Below are 22749 nucleotides of genomic sequence, written 5' to 3' on the forward strand. Positions count from 1 at the left end.
TCTGCAAGGGCCCCCCCCCCCCCCCCGACACACACACACTTATCCATGGTTTTGCTTTCCATGGTCAGTTATCTGCAGTCACCCATGGTCCAGAAATATGAAATGGAAAATTCCAGAAATAAACAATTTGTAAGTTTTAAATTGCTTGCCATTCTGAGTAGCATGAGTAGCCTTCCTGCTCTGCCCTGCCTGGGATGTGAACCATCCCTTTGTCCCGTGTATCTACACTGTATACACTACCTGCCCATTAGTCATTTAGTAGCTGCCTGGGTTAGTGGGTTCGACTGTTGTATCGCAGTGCTTGTGTTTTTTACTTATTTTACTTAATAATGGCCCCAAAGCGCAAGAGTAGCGATGCTGGCAATTCAGATATGCCACAGAGAAGCCATAAAGTCCTTCCTTTAAGTGAAAAGGTGGAAGTTCTCGACTTAAGGAAAAAAAAAAATTGTATGCTGAGGTTACTAAGCTCTACAGTAAGAATGAATCTTCTATCTGTGAAATTGCCTAATTTGTAAGTTAAACGATCATAGGTATGTATGTATAGGAAAAAATCATAGTATATGTAAGGTTCAGTACTGTCTGCGGTTTTAGGCATCCACTGGGGGTCTTGGATCACATCCCCTGCGGATAATGGCAGATTACTGTATTATTACTGTTTTCTTCTTGACTGAATGCTGATGCATTGACCTTTTCCCATTTTGGTTTCCAAGCTGATCCCGGGGTCATTTGGGACATGGCCTGGGGTGAGGGGACCAGGAGGATGAGCTGATAAGGATTTTTTTTTCTGGCTCAGCAAATGAGCCTGGTGAGTGTTACTGGGAAGTCACCACCAGTGAGGGGTCTGGCTTGAAGCCTGTGAAGTAGATATATGGACAGGTGGGTGGCTGTAGGGGTCTCAGGTAGTGATGGCTCCGGAGGACCTTTTATGCTGTGACCCAGCCTTTTCTCTGGTTGGAACTGGCAGATAGCGATAGAAAAATTCAAACCCCTCAGGGGAAACAGTAAAGGACCTGGATCAGACTATCCTGAGGAGCTGGGTCCTTTATTCGTGTGTTCATTCTTCTGTTGAGCTCACATTTCTCCAGTGTCTCCTTTGTTTCCTATGGAGATATGGACTCAGTGGGTTGAAAATAAACCCAATTCACATAAGAGCTCATCTTGTTTCTTAGTAGGGCTCTTCTTTGCCTGTTGAAAACTCAGATATCATTCCCAGGCTGTTAGGTTTTCTGAATATATTTCCAAAGTAAATCAGTTGAGATGACAGATATTTAACAAGCATTTACTCTGTGTCCAGTGCTCTGTTAGCCTGCCTTGGGGATACTAGAATTCCTTCTTTGGATTTTCTCTCAGCTTCACCATTTCTTAATCCACAGTGGTCTGGGGTATCCTAAAAGCCAAAGGAAAGGCGTCCAGTCTGCCCCAGTGGCCCAAAGGTCAGAATGCCACTCATCGGGAGCTCTCAGTGGCAACACTCTAGGCATGAGCCACCTACTGTGTGCTAGCATAGGGTTTTTTTTTTTAATATTAAAAAAAAAATGGGCCTGGGGCTACAGCAGTGACCAGATCAACCAAGTCCCAGTCCTCAAGAGCCTACATTCATGGAACAGACAATGACCATACCTGTAATCCAACATGTGATAAGTTCTGTGAGGTAAAATCAAGCTGGGTTAAAGGGCTGGAGAGTGAGGAGGGAGACACCATTTCCTGCGGGGTGATCAGGGAAGGCCTCTCGGGCAGAACCCTCAAGGAGGTGAGGGACACCTGGGTGGACAGAGGCTCCTGGTCCTTGCTACCTGTTTACCTAGTGTTGTTGATCCCACAGGTGCATGGTACTCAGTGGGCGCCCTGGTGATTTCAGTGCCTGCCCTTCTGGGCTACCTGCAGGAGGTTTGCCGGGCACGGCTCCCTGAGTCTGAGCTGATGCGGAGGAAGTATCACAGCGTGAGGCAGGAGGACCTGCAAAGAGTTCGCCTGTCTCGCCCCGAGGCCGTGGCGGAGGTGAAGAGCTTGTGAGTATGGAAAGGGCCAGGGAGGTGAGGGACAGTCACAGCAACACCTCCCACCACCCCGAGTGTGCCAGGCATTGTATTAGGCAAACCACAGATGTTATTTCCTTTCATCTTTTTAAGGAGGTAGCTACTATTATTATCCTTCATTTATGGATGAGGAAAATGCTTTGCAACTAGAAAGTGACTGAGCTGGGATGAGAATCCAGATCCAGCTGGTTTCACAGCTTGTGTTCTTCCCACTGGAGAGACAGTGTAGCATCTTGACTAAGCATGTGCGTGCTTGAGCCACTGCCTGGGTTCAAATCCCAGCTCTTACCTTTACTTCTGTGTAACATCGGGCAAGTTGCTCAGCTCCCTGTGACTCAGGGTCTTCATCTGCTGAAGGAGATAGTAATAGGCTTACTGCATAGGTGGCTGGGAAGATTAAACGAGTGTCTGGGACCCAGGAAGTATTCAGTAAATATTAGTCATCGTCACTGCACTATGGAGAAGCTTCCTAAATATGACAGAGCTGGTACTTCTGAGGAAGCTCCTTAAGACTGTTGAATAATACTGATGTAACAATGTGAGTGGCAGCGGCCATTTACTGAGCCCTCCCTGGATAGGGCTCGATGGACATACATCAGGGTTTCCTTCCTCCCTGGGCAACAGAAGCATCTGCAGAGTTTGAAAAAAAACTTACAGAACAAACGGAGGCCGCCTCCTCAACCCTTTCCCAGAAAATCTGAGTCAGTTATCTGGAATGGGGCCTGGGTATCTGGTTTTCTAAAAACCTTTTTACTTTGACATGCTTTTACACTTACAGAAGAGTTGCAAGACTAATACAAAGAACTCGCATATGCTCCTTACTCAGAACAGTTATTAACATTTTGCCACATTGGCAGCATCTCTGTCTACACACTCACGCAATTTTTTTTTTTCCTGAACCATTTGAAAGTAAGTTGCAGACATCATGCCTGTTCATCCCCAATACTTCAGTATTTCCTAAGGACAAGGACATTCTCTTATATAGCCATAGTCCTGTAATCAAAATTAGGAAATTTTACATTGATAGCATTAACATTGGTACTGTTATCTAATATAAAGTTCATAACCACATTTTACCAGTTGTGTTAATAAGGTCTTTTATGTGAATTTCCCCCCGATCCAGGATCCCATCAGAATCACATATTACATTAATTTTTCATGTCTCTTTAGTCTCCTGTAACCTGGAGGAGTTCCTCTCATTGTTTGTTGTGACCTTGACTTTTTTTTTTTAAAGAACAAGCTTATTATTTTGTAGAATTTTCCTCAGTTTGGGGTTGTTTGTTTCCTCATGATTAGACTCAGGCTATGCATTTTTGGCAGGAAATGACAAGTGATGTGTTGCTGTCAGTGCATCGTGTCAGGAGGTACATGATGTCAGCCTGTCTCCTTATAGGAAATACTAACTTTGATCTCGTGGTTAAGGTTGCTCTGCTGTAAGATGACCATTTTACCTGTTAGAGTTAGTAATCTGAGGGGGGATACTTTGAGACTAAGTAAATACCTTGTTCCTCATCAAACATTTACTCACTACGTTTAAATCCATTGATGGGTCTTGCCTTCACCAATTTATTTGTGTGACAGTTGCAAAGGTGATTTTCTAATTGTCATTGTTAGCTGGTATTCTACTGTAATTCTTACTTGTTATCAATACAAACTCAAGATTTTTAACTTAATTCCATGTGTTATAATCCATTACTGTTATTATTTATTTCGATCTCAAATTGTCCTAGATTTGGCTAGTAGGAGCCCTATTGAACTGGCTTCTGTGTTCTTTCGATAGGACCCCATCATTTTTGCCTGCCTCCTTTATGGTGCAGTAGGATGTTCAGATTCATCTTAAACTTTCTCTACCCTAGTTCTAGAACCAGCCATTTCTCCAAGGAGCCCTCAGAAACCAAGATCTGGGTGCTTATTGTACAAGCATGTACTCATGGCTTCTGGGGTGCATCCATTAGAAAAAAAAACTGCAACTCTCCAAGTGAGTCTGCCTTACACCCCAGGTGGAGACTCATTTTTCTATCTACCTCCTGCCATTTATCCTCCAGCTCTAGTGTATCTGTGAGGTAGGTACCCTGCTCCTCATTTTGTAGAGGAAAACTGCAGCCCAGTTAAGTAAAGGCCCCACATCAGTAACTAGAAGAGACCAAAGCAGGAACTCCTGTCCTGTTTCCACTTCAGCAGGGCCTCCAGAAGGGACTGAAACTCCCGAGCTCTCCAGCCCCTCCAGTGGGTTTGAAGAGACCGGCCATTCCTAGCCTACTGTGTCTGTGAAGCCCTAGGCTCTGCTGCCCCAGAGCTCTGTCAGGCCCCTTGGGTGAGTGGGGCAGGGCGTGCGGTTCACAGATGTCCCCTGTGTCTGCAGCTTGATCCAGCTGGAGGCCTTCCTGAGCCGCCTGTGCTGCACCTGTGAGGCCGCCTACCGTGTGCTGCACTGGGAGAACCCCACCGTGTCCTCACAGTGAGTGGCCCCCTCCGTGCCCCCCACTGCTGCCCTGGAGGAACGTGCGACTTGAGCCCCAGGCAAAGCCAGCTACCTTGAGAGGGCCCCTGTGCCCCGAGCTCAGGGGAAGAGAGCCCCTGAGGCCCTGTGTGCAGACGTGCAGACAGGCTTGTGGGCACAAATGCACTGCTTTGGTTTAGATACCTTCTTTTAGGAATGGTAAAATATTTTAATAATAGAAAATAACTCACCATGTAATCTCCCACCCTGATCTAGCAGCTGATCTCATGTTTGGATTGACTTCTAGAGTTTGTCACATGCATATACTCTATATAGCTTCATAGTGTATGTGAGGTTCCTTTTTTTCTTTTTCACTTATCATTATATCATAAATGGTTCCCTTTGTTACTACATGGTTTTGGAATTATTTGTAATACCAGATTAATATAGATGGTAAATATACTATAATTTATGAAACAATTATGTTACATGTTTAGTCAGTTTCTACTTTATTTTTATTTTTTTATATTAGTTTCAGGTCAGTTTCTACTTTTTATTACTAACCTTGTAATGAACATTTTTATGGGTTTAGCTTTAATCTTTTGAAATTTTTATCTTAGAATAAATTCAAGGTTGGAACTACTGGATCAAGTGGAAGGAATGTTCTCGAGGCTCTTTATACATCAATAATAGTGACAACTAATATTTATTTAGTTTTCCCCTGGTGCCAGGCCCTATGCTCAATACTTGCCATCTGTTGTCTTACTCTTCATAGTAACCCTAGGAGGCAGGCACTATTTTAATCCCCACTTAGCATGGGAAGGAAGTATAGCTCAGAGAACCAAGGGGCTTGCCTAAGGGCACACAGTGAGAAGTGGCAAAGCTGGATTCAAAGCCATGTCTGTCTTATTCCAGACTCCAGAGTCTAGAGCCTGAGGAGTGATGAAAGTGAAACCAGTTTATGTGGCCTCAGCCTCCACAACTGCTGTGGTCTCACCAGTGACTTATTAGCAACCAGTGACTTGTTGGTAGATGTAAATCCTCACTCCCCGCTTGATTGTCCACTTGTCTGATTAGCAGATCTTGTCAGTTTATTAAGTGTGCCCAGAGCTGTTTCTCACCTAGACCCCTTTGTGGGTGTGCTCCAAACCGGTTTCCTTCTGGTCTTACGCATTTCTGATCCTGTGGTTCCTCTCTGTTGATCCAGGTTCTATGGGGCTCTCCTGGGTACAGTTTGCATGCTGTATCTGCTGCCACTGTGCTGGGTCCTTGCCCTTTTAAACAGCACACTCTTTCTGGGGAATGTGGAGTTCTTCCGAGGTAAGCCCTGGAAAGCCTGATAGAGGCAGCCCAAGAAGCTCCTTGTTTGTTTCTACAGCTGATCGCCTTGTGCTGTGCCTCCCGCAGGGGGGCAGCACCACAACAGGGCCCTCCTTTGGAGGGCTCTCCTGGGCTCTGCCTCTCAGATGTTAGGTGGGGCACAGGGCAGGCGGCTACCGTAATGGTCCCTCTGCCTTTCTGAGGCGGGTGGATCACTGCTTATGGTGGCTTCTGGGAGATGAGAAAGGGATGTCTTCCCAGTGCTGCCACCCGCCTCCTGGGATGCAGCCACCTGGAGTTGCTGCCACATCTCTGTGTGATGCGAACCCTTGTCTGCTGTCTGGCTTCTAAAGCAGTGAGGCAGTCTGGAGAGGCCCTGAGTCACAGAAGCCTGTACATATGTTGGGGTGATTGCTGTATTTGTTTTCCTCCCTGTGGTTGGATAATTAATTATAGAAGCCCTAATTTATTGAGCACTTACTACATTTAATCTCTCTGTAGTAATCTCATGGGGTGGGTGGTGTTATCTCTGTCTTGTTTATGAGGCTTAGGTTAGGTGACTTGTCCAGGGTTAGGAGGGCATCTCTTTCCTGAAGCAGAGAGTCGGGTGCTAGAGGAAGAGGCAGCCAGCTGCAGAAGTGGGTACCCCCAAAGCGCCACTCATTCTGTCCTGTTTCTGCCTTCCATCCTGCCTTCCTTGCCCTGGGTAGTGGTGTCTGAGTACAGGGCATCTCTACAGCGGCGGATGCACTCCAGCCAGGAAGATGGTGCCTTCCAGAGTCCGCCGCCAGCGCCAGGTGCTGGGGGGAAAGGGGTTCTGCCGGACTGCACGCCTGCAACGACGCCCACAGAGGTGAGTGCCCCCCCCCCATCAGGGAGAGCCTGCTGTGGGCAGGTTCCGGGGCCTTCCTGCTACCAGCTTGTTCGTACCCCATAGCTCCTGGGCTGGCCTGTGTGTGGTTTCTGTTTCTTCTCAGACCCCGTCGCCTCTGAAGTGCTTAATAATTATACTTGTAATAATAATAATAATAGCTTTGTTGACTGCTTACTCTGCTGTTCCAAGCCCTTTATAGATATTAATCCCGTGAGGTGTAGGTTATTGCTGAGGATGAGATTATTCTCATTTGCAGAGGCACAGAGTAGTTGCCCAAGGCGGATTGGGCCAGTACTCAGACCAGGCCGTGTGGTTCTCGGGCCCGTGCTCTCCGCCGCTGTGCTGTACAGCCACTGTAGGTCCATTCATGGTCTAGATCCCGTCTCCCTGTTCCTGCTAAGTGAGAGAGGGCCCTCTTCTCGCAGCTTCCTTCTCGCGGCTGTGCCCTTTCCTCTGGGGCAGAAACAGATGTTTTGGGAAACCTGGATGCTGGCTCAGGGGAGGTGGCCTCTGCCTTAGGGGGCAGGGTTGCCAACCCTCTCCTGTCATAGAATCTCTATTCCCAGGACCTCACGCCAGGCAGTGTGGAGGAGGCCGAGGAGGCTGAGCCCGACGAGGAGTTTAAAGATGCGATTGAGGTGGGTGGCCCTTACCCAGCATTCTCTACCGACCAGGCCAGAAGTTGGATGGTCCTGGAGCCATGTGGCTTCTCACATCCTAAGTCTGGGTTTTAAAAATTCTCTTACCTCCAAATGAAAAGCTGAAAATGGCTCTGAGCTAGAACTCACTAGATGAAACGGGGCCACTGAACTTCTGCCCATACTGTCACTGATCTAGTCACCTGTCCTGGGTGCCCAGGGCAGGGATGGCCCTGGAAGCCTCTGGGAAATGCCTTGCTGGGGGAGGTGGCTCATTTACCACCTTGGCTGGAGACTACGGACTTGGCACCTTTGATGTGGGCAAGGCACATCGATTTGAGGGTGGGCACTGCCATGGGTCTCTGACTGTTCTTACGCAGAATGAGGCCTGAAGGATGGCCCTCTTGGGGGGCAGGGCAGGGAGGGGGAGAAAGCAGTTGCACGGTCAAGTGCTAGCTCCGAGAAAGTGAAACAGTCTTCCTGATTTTGAGACAGTGGTTCAAACTGGTAGTTTGCAGAAGTGTTTTATTTGGCATATAAACCTTAAAACATTTTTTTTTGAGCCAACATTTAAAAACAGGGAGATTTCAGTGAACACTCTGGATTTTCAATTTTTCTGAACAATCAGAAGCTCTGGTAGCCCTGAGTCTGCAGCGGTCAGTGTAGCTGAGAAGTGACTGTTCCCTGACAAAAGTTACACAGTCCGTACCACTCACTGGTTATTGAGTCCAAATGGCGGTTGTCATTTATTGTCACATTTGTGCTATTGTTTTCTTACAGTAGGAAATCATTTCTCTTTATGTCTCTTTGTAAAGTGGGAAATTGAGATATAAGAAATGGGGTCTTGGGAGTTTTCACCGGACCTGTGATTTACACCCAGCCCATTCCCTTTTACATCAGCCCCGTCCATGTAGGCATTGACGTTTTCAGCTGCTAAAAGATTTCTGTGAGACTTTACTATACGATTGTGGACTCTGAATCTTGATGGTGGTGGTGGTGGGGAGTATATATAGCAGGGGCTTTCAAGCATTTTTGTTTATAACCCACAGTGAAGAACACACGGACATGTTGGCCCAGTTCACACTTATGTCTAATAAATGTAAAGCTTAACTGAAACAAAAGTTTCCTGAAAAATACATTGTAAGAGATATTTTCTTTCTTGTCCTCTTCTATTCTGTTAAAATAATGACCCACTTAATTTCACCCAGTTTGAAAAACAGCTTCTCACAAGCTCACTTGATGTTGGGATCCTTTTATGGGGGCCTCTGTTAATGTCGCCCTTTGGGATGTGCTCAGACAGAACTCAGAGCAGCACTTCAGTGTTTCCTTTTACTTGGGGTTCCCCCCTCCTAGCAGCTTCCTCCTTGTTGCTATCTCTCTCTCTGTTTTCTTTCCTTCTCCCCTGCACCTTGGGAGGCAGGAGACCCACTTGGTGGTGCTGGTGAGTAGGAGCCTTGGTGAGCTGGGCAGGGGCTGGGCTGGGGGACGGTGGCGGAGCCAGCTCTCACCATGCCTTGTGGGGTCTGCCCACAAGTGTCCAATGGTGCCTCTGCACGCAGGTCCTGGCTCCCTGCCACAAGGCGGGCAGGACTGGAAGGAGCTGTTTCCACAGGAGGATGATGAGGGCGCCCCGTGCCCGGCAGAGGATGAGCTGGCCCTGCAGGACAACGGGTTCCTGAGCAAGAATGAGGTGCTGCGCAGCAAGGTGTCGCGGCTCACAGAACGGCTCCGCAAGCGGTACCCTACCAACAACTTTGGTACGGCCGGGGGACAGGAACGGGGCAGGGGCACCGCTGCTGTAGGGCCAAAGTCTTGGAATTGTGGGTACCGGTTTGTGACAAGAGCAAGGAATGAAGCTGTGTCCATGGGACCCTGGGAAGGAAGCAAACGCACAGCAGGACTGTTGAGGGAGTGAGCATGGGTTCCCTCTCATCCCTCTGTCCTTATTGAGCATTAGCTCATGGGAAGATAAGGGACTCAGTTCCGGAAGCGCCACCCCAGGACTGCAGACAGGTGTAATCCTGAGACAGGCAGAACCTCAGAAGGCAGCGTGGCATAATGGCAGAGAACAGAGTGTGGGGTCTGACTGCCTGGTGCAGCTCCCAGCGCTGCTGGGTGTCCTTGAACACATTATTTAACTTCTCTGTGCCTCAGTTTTCCCTTCTATAAAAGGAGCATAATCAGTTCTTACCTCACAGGGTTGTTAGAGGCCTCAAATGAGATAATGCTTGGGAAGTGCTCACACAGTGCTGGCCGGTTCATAGTAAGTGCTGAATAACGTCCGTTGTGAATTCGAGAGGCGCTGGTCGAGCCAGCAGGTGCCTCGGAGCCTGTCTGGAGGTTTCCTTTCCAGGTGGAAGCAAGTTGAAGCACAGTATCTTCGTCTGGGTACGATAGAGCCCTGAGGTCTCTTCTCCCCAGCCAAGTTCATAGACTGGCCAGTCCTTACTTTACTGGGGGGTGGGGATGAGTCAAGGAAGGCAGCTTTAGAGAAGGGTGGACTTGACTGTTAGCACAACTGAGAATACTGGCCCTGGCACTCCAGCCAGTCTAGAGGACGCCCCAGACGCGGGCCAGAGCATCCGTGTTGGAGCAGTTCCTTCCCCCAGCTCCATGCCCCTGCCTGCCTTGCTAAGGAGAAGTGGAGGCAGCTGCCTTGCCTACATTCTTAGTGTGGTGGACAGAGTCTTGGAGAAGCCTGTATCCTGGTTTGGCACGCCCTGCCAGCAGCACCCACTGTGCTCTTAGCTCTCCTTTTGTGTGCTGGGGCCACAAGCTGACTGACAGCAATGGCACTCACCTTAAGCACCTTGGCTTCAGGTTTGCCTTGCTCATTTAGGACCCTCCTTTCCTTGAACACGGAGTGTCCTTTAGCAAGAGCTGTAGGGGATTCTGGCTGGACAGGAAGGGGCCACATGCCGGTGCCAGTATAGCTTCGGGGTCTTTGTGTGAAGGTGAGGCCTGGTCTCACAGGTGGACGAGGAGCACAGCAGTGCTCCCTGACGCTAATAACTGCTATGGCCAGATCATGGGAGGCCTTTGGGCCCCAAGCTCTGGACTCTCCCCCTCCCCCGTAGCCTTACCCCTTCTCTAGCTTTTCCAGGACCCAGTCAGCTTCCTCTCTGGTCCCCTTCTGGGAGCACCCTCATGCCTACTGTGGACCCTGCCTTGTCTCCCCTCGCGTGGTTCCCTCTGTCTGCATGGAGATGTCTGCTCTGAACCATAGTCAGTACTCCTGGGGGCAGCCCCGGGAACCTTCTTGGTTCTTGTCGGGCTTTGCTTTTGCTGCTGGAGCTTGTTGAAGTCATAGCTCCCAGTGTGGCCTTTCCTCTCCTCCTCAGACCTCAGTTTGCCTCCGTCCTTTTGATTCTCTTCATTTACCTGCATGCACCCCCTTCATCAGACTGTCCTCGTTGCAGCCCCTCATTTCCATCTTTACTTTTCCTGGAGCACAGCTATTAGGCTTGAAATAGTCTCTAAAAGAATGATTTTTCTCCTCCTCCCTCATCCTTCATTTCTTCTTGTATTTGCCTTACCCCCTCCTAGCCGTTTCTAAGCTGCCACTGATGGTTCCGCCATTGCCTGAAGCTTTGCTATCTTGTCTCTGGTTGTTTAGGCAGGCTCTGTCTCCCAGCTCTAGTTCACCCCATCTGCCCGCCACTTTCAGCGATCCTGTAGCTCTCGCCCTGCACGTCTTGGAAGATGCCTGGTTCTGAGCCTCTCTCCTGCTATCAGATGACAGAAAGCAGGGTCTGGGGTTTTAGGAGGCATTTCTTTCTTTACCTGAGGAAGGAGTATTTGTAAGGGGACACTTTGCAAGGGGCACATCAGGCAGGTTTCATTTGAGGTCGTTGGGCTGCCTCCCCTGAGGGATGCCTGTTGTCAGGTCCCTGCCGGCTTGGCGTGGTTTCCAGGGGGAGAGTCTGCTGGGTGCTCCTCTATTTTGGCTGGACCTACAGCTGGAGCCTCTAAGCCCCAGAAGTATGCAGGGTCTAGCATCTGTGTATCATCTGGAGACATCCATTCCCTCCTTCCGTCTCTGGATCTGGACTTTGCTCTTGAGCGTCTCCATTTAGAAGACTCAGGAGCAGGTGAGAGTTGAGAGGCCCAGGCTGGGTCGAGTCTGAGCTGCTGCCTCTGTTTGTCAGGGAGCTGTACGGGCTGCTCGGCCACCTTCTCAGTGCTGAAGAAGAGGGTAAGTCTCTGTGAGGGTGTCCCGTTGGGTCTCAGTTCCTGCCTAGCACCTCCCTGGTCCCACAGTAGACCCAGGTTCCTTGGGTGGGGTCCGCTGGTGGACAGGAGGGGGTGCTGGGGTCTGCAGGTGCCTGGGGCTGGGGGATGCACCTGATACTGACCTTGGCTCTCATCTGCAGCGAAGCTGCAGTAACTGTGGAAACAGCTTTTGCTCTCGGTGCTGCTCTTTCAAGGTGCCCAGGTCCTCCATGGGGGCCACAGGTAAGTGTGCAGGCAGGCTTGGGGTCAGGGCGTTGGGAGGGCTGGCTGGTCCCCACCTCCTCTGAGCAGGTGCTGCCTCATGGGAAAGGAGTGGGGTCAGTGAGAGGTCAAGGGGACTTGGGATCCTAGTCTGGCCCCTGGTGACATCTCCTTCGTCACCCTTTGACAAGCAAACAACTGAAATATTTGATGCATGCAAAAGAATATATATAATGTATCTGAATAATGAAGCACAGTAGTGAATGTCTGTGACTGCTTCACTGAAGTTAAAAAATAGAGCAGCGTTAGCCACGCCACCGAGCCTCCCGGGCGCCACACCTGCCTTCCCCAGGGGAGACCACGTCCTGAATTTCAGTCTTTTTCTCATTACCTTGGTAACACTTTTTAACAAAATAAAAAGAACGTCTTTTCCTTCTATAGCAGCTGCACATACTCATTGTAAACAGAACAAAACAAAAAATGCAGCAAAAGGAAGCGCCCGCGCGCACGCAGGATAAGTGCACGCGCGTGTTCTAAAAAGGCAGCACGTTTTACGTATGCCTTGTGATATATCACAGTGAGAAATCAAGGGCTTTTTGTTTGTTTGTTTCTCCCTCTGGTCATGCAAGTAGCATATGCTTATACTAGAAGATTTGGACATTACTATACAGAAGAGGAAGGAAGAGAAAAATAATCCTGTAATCTTACCACCAAGAGAGAATCACTGTTAAAACATTTTGGAAAATTTTTTTCTTTATTTAAAAACCATTTTGGTGGCAAAATTACTTTTCATGCCTAGAACACCTGGGAGAGGCCTGCTGTTGGCATGGTCACCCCCAAAGCCCCTGGTTCCCCTGAAAAGAGAAGTCTCTTAGGGCAGGCTGGTGAGCCGGGTCAGCGAGGGTGTGGGCTGGGCAGTGGGTGGTCTGTAGGCTTGGAGGGCCGAGGCGGTAGCTCTAGTAGTTGGGGCCATGAGCGAAAGGGCAGGAGGAAGTGTCTCACCAAGTTCTTCCTCTTTTTCAGCTCCCGAAGCCCAGAGAGAGACTGTGTTTGTGTGTGCCTCGTGTAACCAGACCTTGAGCAAGTGAGAAGAAGGGACAGGGTCCAAGCGGGCGCTGGTCCCTGGGCCCGCAGTAGACCCCACTCTCCCCACCCCTAGCCCCATGTGGCGTGTGCTGGGCACATGTGGCCCAGACGCTAGGTAGGCTTCCCCTTCCTGCCCTTGCTTTCTCCAGCCGGGCTCTGGAGCTGTGCCCCACTCCTGCAGATGGCCAGTAAGGGCTGCCGTCAAACCCCAGAGGGGAGAGGAGGCTTTGGCGGGCCTGGTGCGCGTTGGCCCTGCTCTGCCCTGGTCTGACTGAGTTAGGGGACTCAGGGCTGGGCAAGGAATGTAAGCTAGAGGGCAGCAGAGAGCCACGCCTGCTCTAGATTGGGATCTCTGAGGATCAGGACATTTCTCCAAGGTTGGGAATTCTCAGATTGGAGATCAGAAATTGGGAAAAGAGATTCTTCCTTCTGATGGGTAGGTACCAGGCCAAGCCATTGGCTCTGAGAGTCCACAGAAGGGCTTGGGAGAGCTGTCCCCCAGCTCTGCTGTTGGGATATCCTTCTAGGCATCAGGACCTCATGTCCCAGGGCTAACCCGAGCAAAACTGTTGTAGAAACAGGGTTGATGTTGCCAAGTTCCCCCAGAGGAGGACATGTCTAGTGGGGCGTGACAGATCCTTCGTATAACCGGAGCAAAACGTAGGGAGCCCCAGCAGCTCAAAGGACCTCAGCCCCACCTTGCAGAGATCTGGACTTGCAGAATCTCAGCCAGAATCTCACGTCGTCCTGATGTCCTCAGCCCTGCTGGGTGGATGACAAGCACTCAGTCACTTCTGTTTCCCCCACTCAGAGCTTCGGGCACCCCTCCTCTGGCTCAGAGCTACATTTCCCCTCCCCAGCCCCTTGTCCCCCAGAGTGTGACACCAGGTGAGCAGAGCAGAGGTCCCGAAGCCCTTGACCTTTGGGGGCCTGGGAAGTGTAGGATCTCTCTGGGTTGGGTCCTAGATTCCAGGGCTCTTCCCTGCAGGACAGTCTCAGTTATGGTATAAGGCCACTTGTCCCATCTCCAATAATTTCCTATTCACTTCTAGACTCTTAGGGGCTCTGTCTTTCTCTAAGCCATGAGCAGGCTCAGGCACCCACCCCTTCCTTCCCCTGGAGCTGCCCTGCCTTTTGAAATATTTATTTATTTATTGCATGGTTCCTGGGAACATGTGGCACAGGAGATGGGCTGAGGAGGACGGGGGGCTTCTTTTACCCTAGGACGCTTCTCTGGAGTCATGAGCTGCCTGGGACCCAGAGCCCACAGGAGGCGGAGATGTTTCTATACCCTAAGCAGGGACCGAGGAGGCAGGCTGGGGAGATAAGGACCATCCTAGGCCAGGTTTCTTGCAAGGCCAGCCAGCCTAGCTAGAGCTGGGCAGCCCGGGGCCTGTTCCAGGCCAGCGAGGTGCAAGTCCCTGGGGAGCCAGGCAGGCCTTGGTGGACCCCCTTCCTCGGGCTCCTTTATCCTGTTCAGAGACGAGAGTTAAGTACCCTGTGCTTCATTTACACTGGAGAGGAACTGAAAAGACTTCTGTGTATATGGAGAATTGTCATATAAAATAAAAAGACCTCAAGCTTCTTATGTTTTTGTCCTGGTCCTTGTACTCATCTTCTCCCTGAGGCTGGAGAGCTGGATTCACGCCCCGCCCCCCATGCTGGCCTGGGCTGTGCCTGCAGGACGGAGCTGGAGGGTCCATGGAGGCTGAAGTCTGGGCAGAAGCCGGGGGTGGTGGAGGAAAGCTGTGCCTTGCACAGGGCGGGCTCAGCGCATGTTTGTCCGATGGCCTCGATGCTCCGTCTTGTGACCAAGGTGTGGGGGCCACGGGTTGGTTAGGACCAGAACTTCGTAAATGCTAAGCAATACAGCCTGTAGAATGGAAAGGTTTTAGCTAATCCCTCTGAGAAAGTAGAATAGGATCAGCCCTCAGGGAGGCTGAGAGCCAGCCGGGAAGAAGATTGGCTGTGAGACGGGGTCTGAGCAGTCCTCTGAGAGCTGGGGTATGTGGGGTGATTACTGGGTGCCAGGCACTGTGGTGAGTGCTTTACACACATTTCGTTTAATCTTACAATGGCCCTATGCAAGGGCTCGGCAGGGCACTTTGCAGACCAGGGCTGGATGTGAACTGTTGTCTCCAGATGGCAGGCCTGGGGCAGTGAAGAGGGGAGGGCGACACCCTGCCTCGGGGTTGAGGTTAGCTGGCAGCCCCATGCATGTGCAACTCAGATGGGGTGCCAGGCTATCCTCGTAGCACGCTGCGGCCTTGGTCTGGTCTAGGTGGGATGCTGCAAAGCCCAGGGACTTCCCCTAGTATGGGGGAGCCCCAGCAGCCCCAGAGGGGCCCCGAGAGGCAAGGAAGCAGCCAGGACCTTGTCGTGGCAGTTTTTATAGACAAGTATGTTCACTTTAAAAAGTGTTAAAGTAGACTGGTGGGTCAGAGGAATGGTGAAGATGGAGGAATGGAAAACAGGGCCTTCGAGCAAAAGGGGACAGCGGCGATAGCACGGGCCCGGGGATGAGGCCGCTGAGGCTGCGCCCACACTTCTGGAGGGCATGTGTCACGGTAGGTCAGTTGGAAGCCTCGCACTGTGGAAGTGACTGTCAATTTGAGGATGCATGTTCCCCATGGCGTCAGATGGAACTGGGGACTTAGAGGCTGCATTAGCCACGGAGCTTCCTGGCGGCATTAGAGGTGGGTGCTTGCTGTGGGCCAGCTCCACACTTGGCCGTGCTCTGCTATCGGCTGTAGCCATGCCATGGGAGTTGCCACAGGGCCATTGTCCCTGAGGCTTCCTGTGCTGCTTTCCTCATCTGTAAATGGGCATGGTAGTGACATTGACCTCATAGGGCTGTTGTGAGGATTAAATGAGATAGCCCATGTGAGGTTGGAGTGCAGTGCCTGGCACAGAGGAAGCGCTCAGGAAACGCTAGCTTATCACCGTCATCCTAGCAGTCTTCAGGGAAAGAACAAACAACTCTGCTCTGGATGGCTTAGAACAGCAATTTTTTCTTTACACCAGAGAATAATCTTAGATTGTTATTCAAGAAGGAATCTCAGAGAGAGGCCAGAGTATAGTTGGAATAAGCAGAGTCAATATCATTTTATTTTGAGAGAATGAAAACAATGCCTAATGTTGGTGAAATGCAGACCAGAGCACAAGTAGCTGGTGGGGCGTGGGACACGGGCGTGAGAAACATGGTTCCCACCATCTGGGGTCGTAACCCCACAGAAGGGAGGCTGGTGGGGCCACCTCCTTGTCCCCTTGAGGGCCTCAGTGACAACAGGCCAGGGATGGACAACTGTAAACAGCAGGTACCACTGGGAATGTGAAACCATGGAGGGATTTCCCTGGATGGGATAGTGCCTTACATTTGACTGGCTGGGGTCAACAGCATGGAGGGCACTGAGCGTGGGATGGCTTGGAAGACACGATTCATTGCAGAGTTGGATGCCTGTTTAAAAGATTCCTTCCAGTTCTCAAGCACCCAGGAGAAGGGGACAGTAGCCAGGTTCAGCTGCAGCCCTGGTGCCTGCTGGGGCAGACCTGGGATGGGCTGCCAGCTACCACAGACTGGCTTGGGTTGAGGGCCTGCCTGTCTTTTCGTGGTTTGGTAGTGGTGGGGAGCAGCCTCCAGTGGCCCAGGCAGACCTTGAACTGGCTGTGCTTTCTAGGATCTTTGTGGTCCTTGATTACCTTGTCCTTGGAGCTGAAGCCAAACGAAGCCTCCATTTTTTTTTTTTATTAGTTTCAGGTGTACAAAACAATGTACTAGACATTTCACCCCTCGCAAAGTGATAACACCCCTCCCCCAATCTATTACCCTCTGACATCGTATATAGCTATTATAATTCCATTGACACTATTCCCTATGCTGTACTCCACATCCCGTGACCATATATATATATATATAATTATAGTTGGCATTCAAAATTATTCTTCAGCTTCTGGTGTACACTACAGTCGTCAGGCATCTACACCGTCCATGAAGTGGTCTCCCTAATAAGACAAGTGCCCATCTGACACCCTTCAAAATCTTTACAGCATTATTGATTATATTCCCCAAACTGTCTTTTGTATCCCTGTGGTAATAATGTAAATACCAAGTTGTGCTTTCTAACCTCACCTCCCTCATCCCCACCTCTCTTCCAACTAGCAACCATCAGTTTTTCCTCTATTTCTCTGAGACTATTTCTGTTTAGTTTGCTCATTTATCCAGTTCTTTAGAGTCCATATATAAGTGAGATCATATGGTCTCTCTCCGTCTGACTTATTTCACGTAGCACAATGTTCTCTAGGTCCATCCATGTAGTTCCAAATGGTAAGATTTCGTTCTTCTTTAAGGCCGAGTAATGCTCCATTGTATAAATGTACCACAGTTTCTTAATCCAGTCATCGACCGATGGGCACTTTGATTGTTTCTGTGTCTTGGCTATTGTGCAAAGCTCCATTTTTATCCCCTTGTCTCCATGGAACCTTCGAGGCCCCCCTTTTGAGGGGCCCTGGCTCCAGCATCTATCCTATGGCTGGTGGCCCTAAGATAATAATACCTATGTTTATTGAGCACTTGTGCCAAGCAATGTGTTGAGCTCGTTATTTCATTTAAATCTCATGACACCCCCAAAGCTAGGTTCTGTTAATAACTTCATTTAACCAATGGGTAAATGGAGGCCTGAGGAGGTTAAGTAACCTGCCTCAGTCACATAACTAGTAAGCCGTGGGGCTGGGCTGTGAATTGTGCCTCAGGTACCTATAGATGCCTCATAAGAGAAACTTGGGGAGAACATAGCAACCCTGACTGTCCCCCTCCCCCCTGTCCTGCCTAGGACTAGCTCCAGGAGCTTCTGAGCCACTGAGCTAACAGGAGGGGCCTGCCCACCCCCAGCCCTAACGAAGTGGGCTCAGCCTCCAGGGGAACAGAGGCAGCCTTGTGGCGGGAGCTCCCCCCAACTCCGCCAGCTCCCAGCATCCCCCACTCCCCTTCCTCGGCTGGGTCTGTTTCAACACCCAGAGCAGCACATTCCATTCTCTGGCACAGCTGGGGGCTGGGGACTCCCGATTCCCCTGGCTGTCTGCTCTTTTCACGGCCCCAGCAGAGCCTGCTGTCTGGGCTGGGACACTGGGTCCCAGCCACACACATTCCAGCAGCAACCACCCCCCACGTTGGATTTCCCAAGGAGTGAACTTTAGCCAGGTTTACAGCCGACTAAACAGTTGTGGGATGTGAGCTTCCTTTGTGGGACCCAAGAGGCTGAATGCTGATGGGGCTGGGGTGTGTGTGTGGGGTGGGAGTCGGGTAGGCTGCTCTGGAAGTTGGGAGAAAAGCCACAGTCTGAGGCTGGCTCCTCTGCTGCTGTCAGGGTCTTGCAGTGGGTTCAGAGCAGGGCTCCCAGAAATCTTCCTGTGAGGCAGGGTGGCAGAAGCCTGGCTGCCTGTATCCCCCTGGCCTGTCCTCTGGCTTTTCCTCCTGCAGGCAGTCGTTATGAGCATGGGCTCAAATCTTAGCACCACTACTATGTACACGCTGTGTGACCTTCAACAAATTCCTAACCTCTCTGAGCCTCATCATTAAAATGGAGATAATAATAGTATCTACCTCAAAGGACTGTTAGGAGGCTTAAATTAGAATATTAAAGTGCTTTGACACCCAGCATAGGCTTGATACTTATTGATTACTGGTATTATACATCTTCTTCCCCATACTGGCTTACACACCACTTCTGGGAGATATATATATATATATATATATATATATATATATATATATATTTATTTATTATTTTTATTTTTATTTAAAGATTTATATTGGGGAATTGGGGGGATGGGAACAAACAAGTTGCTGTCGTTTTGTTCTTCAGTCTAGTTGTGGAGGACGTTGCTTCACTGGCCCAACTTGGCACCATCATTGTGCTCTTCCCGGGCGAGGCAGATCAGTTGCCGGCTTCTGGATGGCTGCTCACAGCAGCTGCTGGCTGCTCACGCTGGCTGCTGGCTACATACGGTAGCCTATGGCAACTCACTGGCACAGGGGCTGCAGCCTACACCGTTGCCAGCGACTCCCGGCAGCCCAGCTCCAGGTTGAGCTGTTGTTCAGCATCTTAGCTGTGGAGGGCAGTGTCACTGGCCCTCATATGTGGGATCCGAACCGGGACCCTCGGGCGTCCCAAGCCAGTTCTTAACCATCGCGCCACTCGGCCGGCCCTGGGGTATATTTTTTGAAACCAAACTCCAATTGTATTATAGTTTCCATTCGTCTTCTGAAAGTGACAGTTCTGGCTTTTAGATAAGATGTTCCTGTCTTTTCCTTGCCTTCCTGTCAGTAGTGGTTTCTTACTTGATTAACAAGTCCATTAAGGATTTATTGAGCACCTACTATGTGCAGGCACTGTGCTAGATCAAGGCCTTTGGTTAAGAAAAATACTAATGCCCATTTAACGAACATCTTCTAAATGCTGGACATTGTTTCCAGGTACTTTTCATATATTTCCCACGTAAGAGTTGCCCCATGAAGTAGCCATTATTATTCCATTTTAGAGCTGGCCCATGTTCCCAATGTCACACGAAATCACAGACTTGGAACCCAGAACTGGGTTTTACTGCCTTTTCTTACCTGATCCTGGGTGTTTAGCAGCCTACCCCAAATCCCTCCTGTTCTTTATCACAACTCTGAATTTGTACCCGCCCGAAATACTTGACTTCCTCTGCGCCCTTGCAACGTGGAGTGGCCACGTGACTCAGTTTTGGCTGGTGAGCTAGAAGTGGAAATCTACCAGGTGGGACTTGTTGGGAAATTACTGTTTTCCTGATCAAAAGGGCCAGCGGCAGCTGATGTGCCGCTTTTGCTCTGAGCCCTTCCCGGCCTTGCTGCCTGAAGTGTGGCTGAGAAGTTGGGAGGAGGAGGAGGCACCATTTTGTAACCACAAGCACAAACGCCATCCAGAGCAGGAAGACAGAAGGAGCCTGGGACAAGGACCTCCCGCCTGCCTACCTCTAGACTTTTTGTGTAGGGAAGCCCCACTGTTTCTTGAGGTTTCTGTTCCACTCAGGCAGATGCAATTGTTTACTGATTCACGGCCCAGATGCTTGCCGTGACCATCTCCAGACCAGCCAGGAGGGAGTGTTTTGGGACTGAAGGCAATGAACAGTGAGCTCAGGACTTAAAAGGCCTCCCTAGCCTTAGGGAGGATTCTTCTTGGTGCCAGAGAAGAGACGGCTTGGGGTCTGACAGCAGATACTGGGGACAGAGCTGGTGTCCACAGCAGGGCCTGACCCCTTTGTGGGGGGTGGGTGAGGAGTGCTTTCCTGGGCTGAGCTAAGGGAGCCTGTCCTGGTCCGCTCCCTCTCACTGGCTGCCAGCACCTGACAGAAGTCAGTATTGTGCTCCGGCCAGAAGAGGCCCAGGCCTGTGTGCTCAGTGGAAAAATAATCCCTGGTCCTGGTTGACCATAGAAGTGTCCGTAAATATTTGGTCGGGGTAGGAGGCCGGGAGACAAGGGGCGGATTCAGGGAGCCAGGTGGGCTGGGCAGGCTTTGGGTGAGGGTGGGTGGCAGTGGCTTCCTCAGAGGTGAGGCGGAACAAGTAGGCCTCTGCTGCCTCTGACCTGTGGCGAGGCCACCTGACGGCCCAGGGAGGTGATTTATGGGCAGGCTGTCAGACCACCTGTTAGCGCACACTGGCCCCTCTGACCTCCTCTTTCTCTGAGGCAGCATGCTCCTCGGGGAGCCTCGGGAGCCAAGGTTTTTCTCACTTCAAGAGAGCGCGGCTTCACAGCCTCGGAGGAGCAGCCGGCCTTAACTGGACTTGGCATCCTAGCTGTTCCTTCACTGGGGAGCAAAGCCCCTCTGGGCACATGTGTCCTGTCCCTCAGTAGCTGCTGACGAACCCCCCACGGACTCTTTTTAGGCACCACCCCTCCCAAATGCTGGACATTTGAGTGGCAGCAGCCTGTTGCCACCATTTAAGCACTTGTCCCCTCCCTGCCCCATCCAGCTCAAGGGACAGCCTCCATCTGCTCTGAGCTCACTGAAGAAGCCCCCTCAGGCATGAGAGCTGTTCCTTCCCTGCGAGCAGGACCAACACCCTTCCAGCCTGAGTAACCTCAGCCCCTCACTCCCCTCCTCCTGCCTCAGCTGTGGGCTTATCTAGATGATCTAGATGGAGGCTCTCAACCTGGGCTGCACGCCACCCCAGGGGAGCATCTAGAAATGCTGATTTCTGAACACCCTCCAAAAACTTGGACTTAATTGCTTTCGCGTGGGGTCTGTGTTTTGGAGAAGCTCCTTAAATGATTGGAAGGTTTGTGAGTTAAAATGTAGATTCTGATACTGCAGGTCTGGGTGCGGCCTGAGCCTCTGCTCTGGTTCTGGGACCCCGCTGAGAGTACCTCCCGTCTATACCATCATCATCTAGAGGGCAGGACAAGTGCCCAGGGGTGTGTGAGTGCTGAAGGGATAGGAGTGACATGTTTAGGCCTCTGGCGCTTTGGAGTATTTCCCGGGGCCCAGCCTTCTTGGGCTCCTCGGAGCAGGCATTGCCCACGCTGGGGAGACACTGCAGGACCGTGGGAGCCTTCTGACCGTGGGAGCAGGCTGGGGAACTTGGCATTTCTGTCCCTCCTCAGGGACAAAAGCACGGTCCTCGCCCCCCTTCATTGTGGTGGGGGTGAGAAGGGTGACCCTTGCTGTGTGCTCTTGGAGGATGCTGTACAAACGCGGGCGTTGCTCTCCTTCGGCATCCTGGATATGTCTGTGTTGGACAGGCCGTGGGTTACGACAAGGGCCTCTTTCTAAAAGTCCCTTCTGAACCTCTCTCTCCCCACCTCTGGGGAACTGGCTGACAAAGAAATCACCTGGTCAAAACCAACTGTTGTTTTATTTAATTAAAACCTTAAAAACTTAAAAACCAACCCCTACCTGCATCAGTCTAGTACCTATGGCCTCGTAGCAGTAGCAATAATTTACTCGTCATTAGGGTCGAAGGACATGTGGGAGGCTGAAGAATGAACCCGAGAAGCGAGTACGTGGGAGGGGGGCTGGGCTGGGCTTCTCTCCAGTCCAGGGGGAAGGGAACCAGGCAGAGACGACGGGGACAGTGGGGAGGTGTGGCTGGAGGCACTGTGCCCCTAATGCCTTTCCTTTGGGGGCCATGAGAGGCCACATGAAAGGGCAGTGGGGATGGAGAACTGTCCCCCAAGTAGCTCAGCCTAATATCAAGACTTCCCTCTCCAAGGCAAGGCCCCCCCAACCAGCAGAGGGGAGCTGACACCACGGTCCATTCCAGAACCTACCCAGGCGGCTCAGAGCCCCTCCACCCTTCCCTTGTTCTCTCCTGCCGCCTGCTTTCTGAGATCCTAGGGGTTTACCCCCAAATAAGAAAGCCCCAGAACCCCTCGGTCAAGGACAGCCCAGGCTCCACGCCCATCCCTTAGGGCCTGTGCTGGTAACCACCTTCCCACAGGGACCAGGTTAGCTTGGAACTGGAGGCGAGGCCACGGGGGCAGGAGGTGACAGTGTGCCCCAGGGGCGAGGACACAGCTGGCTGGTGGGGCAGGGAGGGGCGCCCTTCAGTGGGGCTCAGCGGCCCCATAGAAGAAGGGGTAGTAGAGGGAGCAGGGGTAGGAGAACATGAACTTGACAGCGAACTTCATCTCCTTATCCTTCTTGTCCCAGCGGTAGACAGCCATGAGCAGCAGCTGTCCGTCCACTTTGCGGCCCATGACCAAGAAGCTGCCGGCCAGGCTGTCCAGCTGCGGGCAGGGGCAGCCCGCGCCGTTCTTCATGTGGAGCACCAGCCTCTTGGTGTCTTTGCGCTTCAGGGGCCCCGGCTTGAGCAGCTTCTTCTTTTTCTGGGCTCCAATCAGCTTCCGTTCCCCGTTCTCTATCTTGATCTCCTTGATGCGCATTTTGACCACTGCGTGT

General features: G+C 51.1%; 2 protein-coding genes across 4 annotated transcripts in view; one reads left to right on the top strand and one right to left on the bottom strand.

Moving 5' to 3' along the window:
* The window catches only part of ZFYVE27 (zinc finger FYVE-type containing 27), a 19785-nt gene extending 5369 nt beyond the window's left edge, over positions 1–14416 (top strand). For 2 of the 3 annotated variants that reach the window (XM_019636386.1, XM_019636383.1), the window contains exons 4-13: positions 1823–2009; positions 4399–4494; positions 5684–5796; positions 6507–6649; positions 7237–7308; positions 8729–8749; positions 8921–9065; positions 11457–11503; positions 11682–11763; positions 12766–14416. In XM_019636386.1, the coding sequence (XP_019491931.1) occupies positions 1823–2009; positions 4399–4494; positions 5684–5796; positions 6507–6649; positions 7237–7308; positions 8729–8749; positions 8921–9065; positions 11457–11503; positions 11682–11763; positions 12766–12830 (971 nt within the window). In that variant the 3' untranslated portion in view covers positions 12831–14416. The remainder of the gene's footprint in view (positions 1–1822; positions 2010–4398; positions 4495–5683; positions 5797–6506; positions 6650–7236; positions 7309–8728; positions 8750–8920; positions 9066–11456; positions 11504–11681; positions 11764–12765) is intronic. The other variant, XM_019636385.1, reaches the window with a different exon arrangement.
* Positions 14417–21684: 7268 nt separating this feature from the next.
* The window catches only part of SFRP5 (secreted frizzled related protein 5), a 5756-nt gene continuing 4691 nt past the window's right edge, over positions 21685–22749 (bottom strand). The window contains exon 3 of the mRNA XM_019636298.1: positions 21685–22741. Within this exon, the coding sequence (XP_019491843.1) occupies positions 22395–22741 (347 nt within the window). The 3' untranslated portion in view covers positions 21685–22394. The remainder of the gene's footprint in view (positions 22742–22749) is intronic.

This window comes from Hipposideros armiger, unplaced genomic scaffold (genome assembly GCF_001890085.2).
Source record: "Hipposideros armiger isolate ML-2016 unplaced genomic scaffold, ASM189008v1 scaffold_28, whole genome shotgun sequence".
In the NCBI taxonomy this organism is placed as follows: Eukaryota; Metazoa; Chordata; class Mammalia; order Chiroptera; family Hipposideridae; genus Hipposideros; species Hipposideros armiger.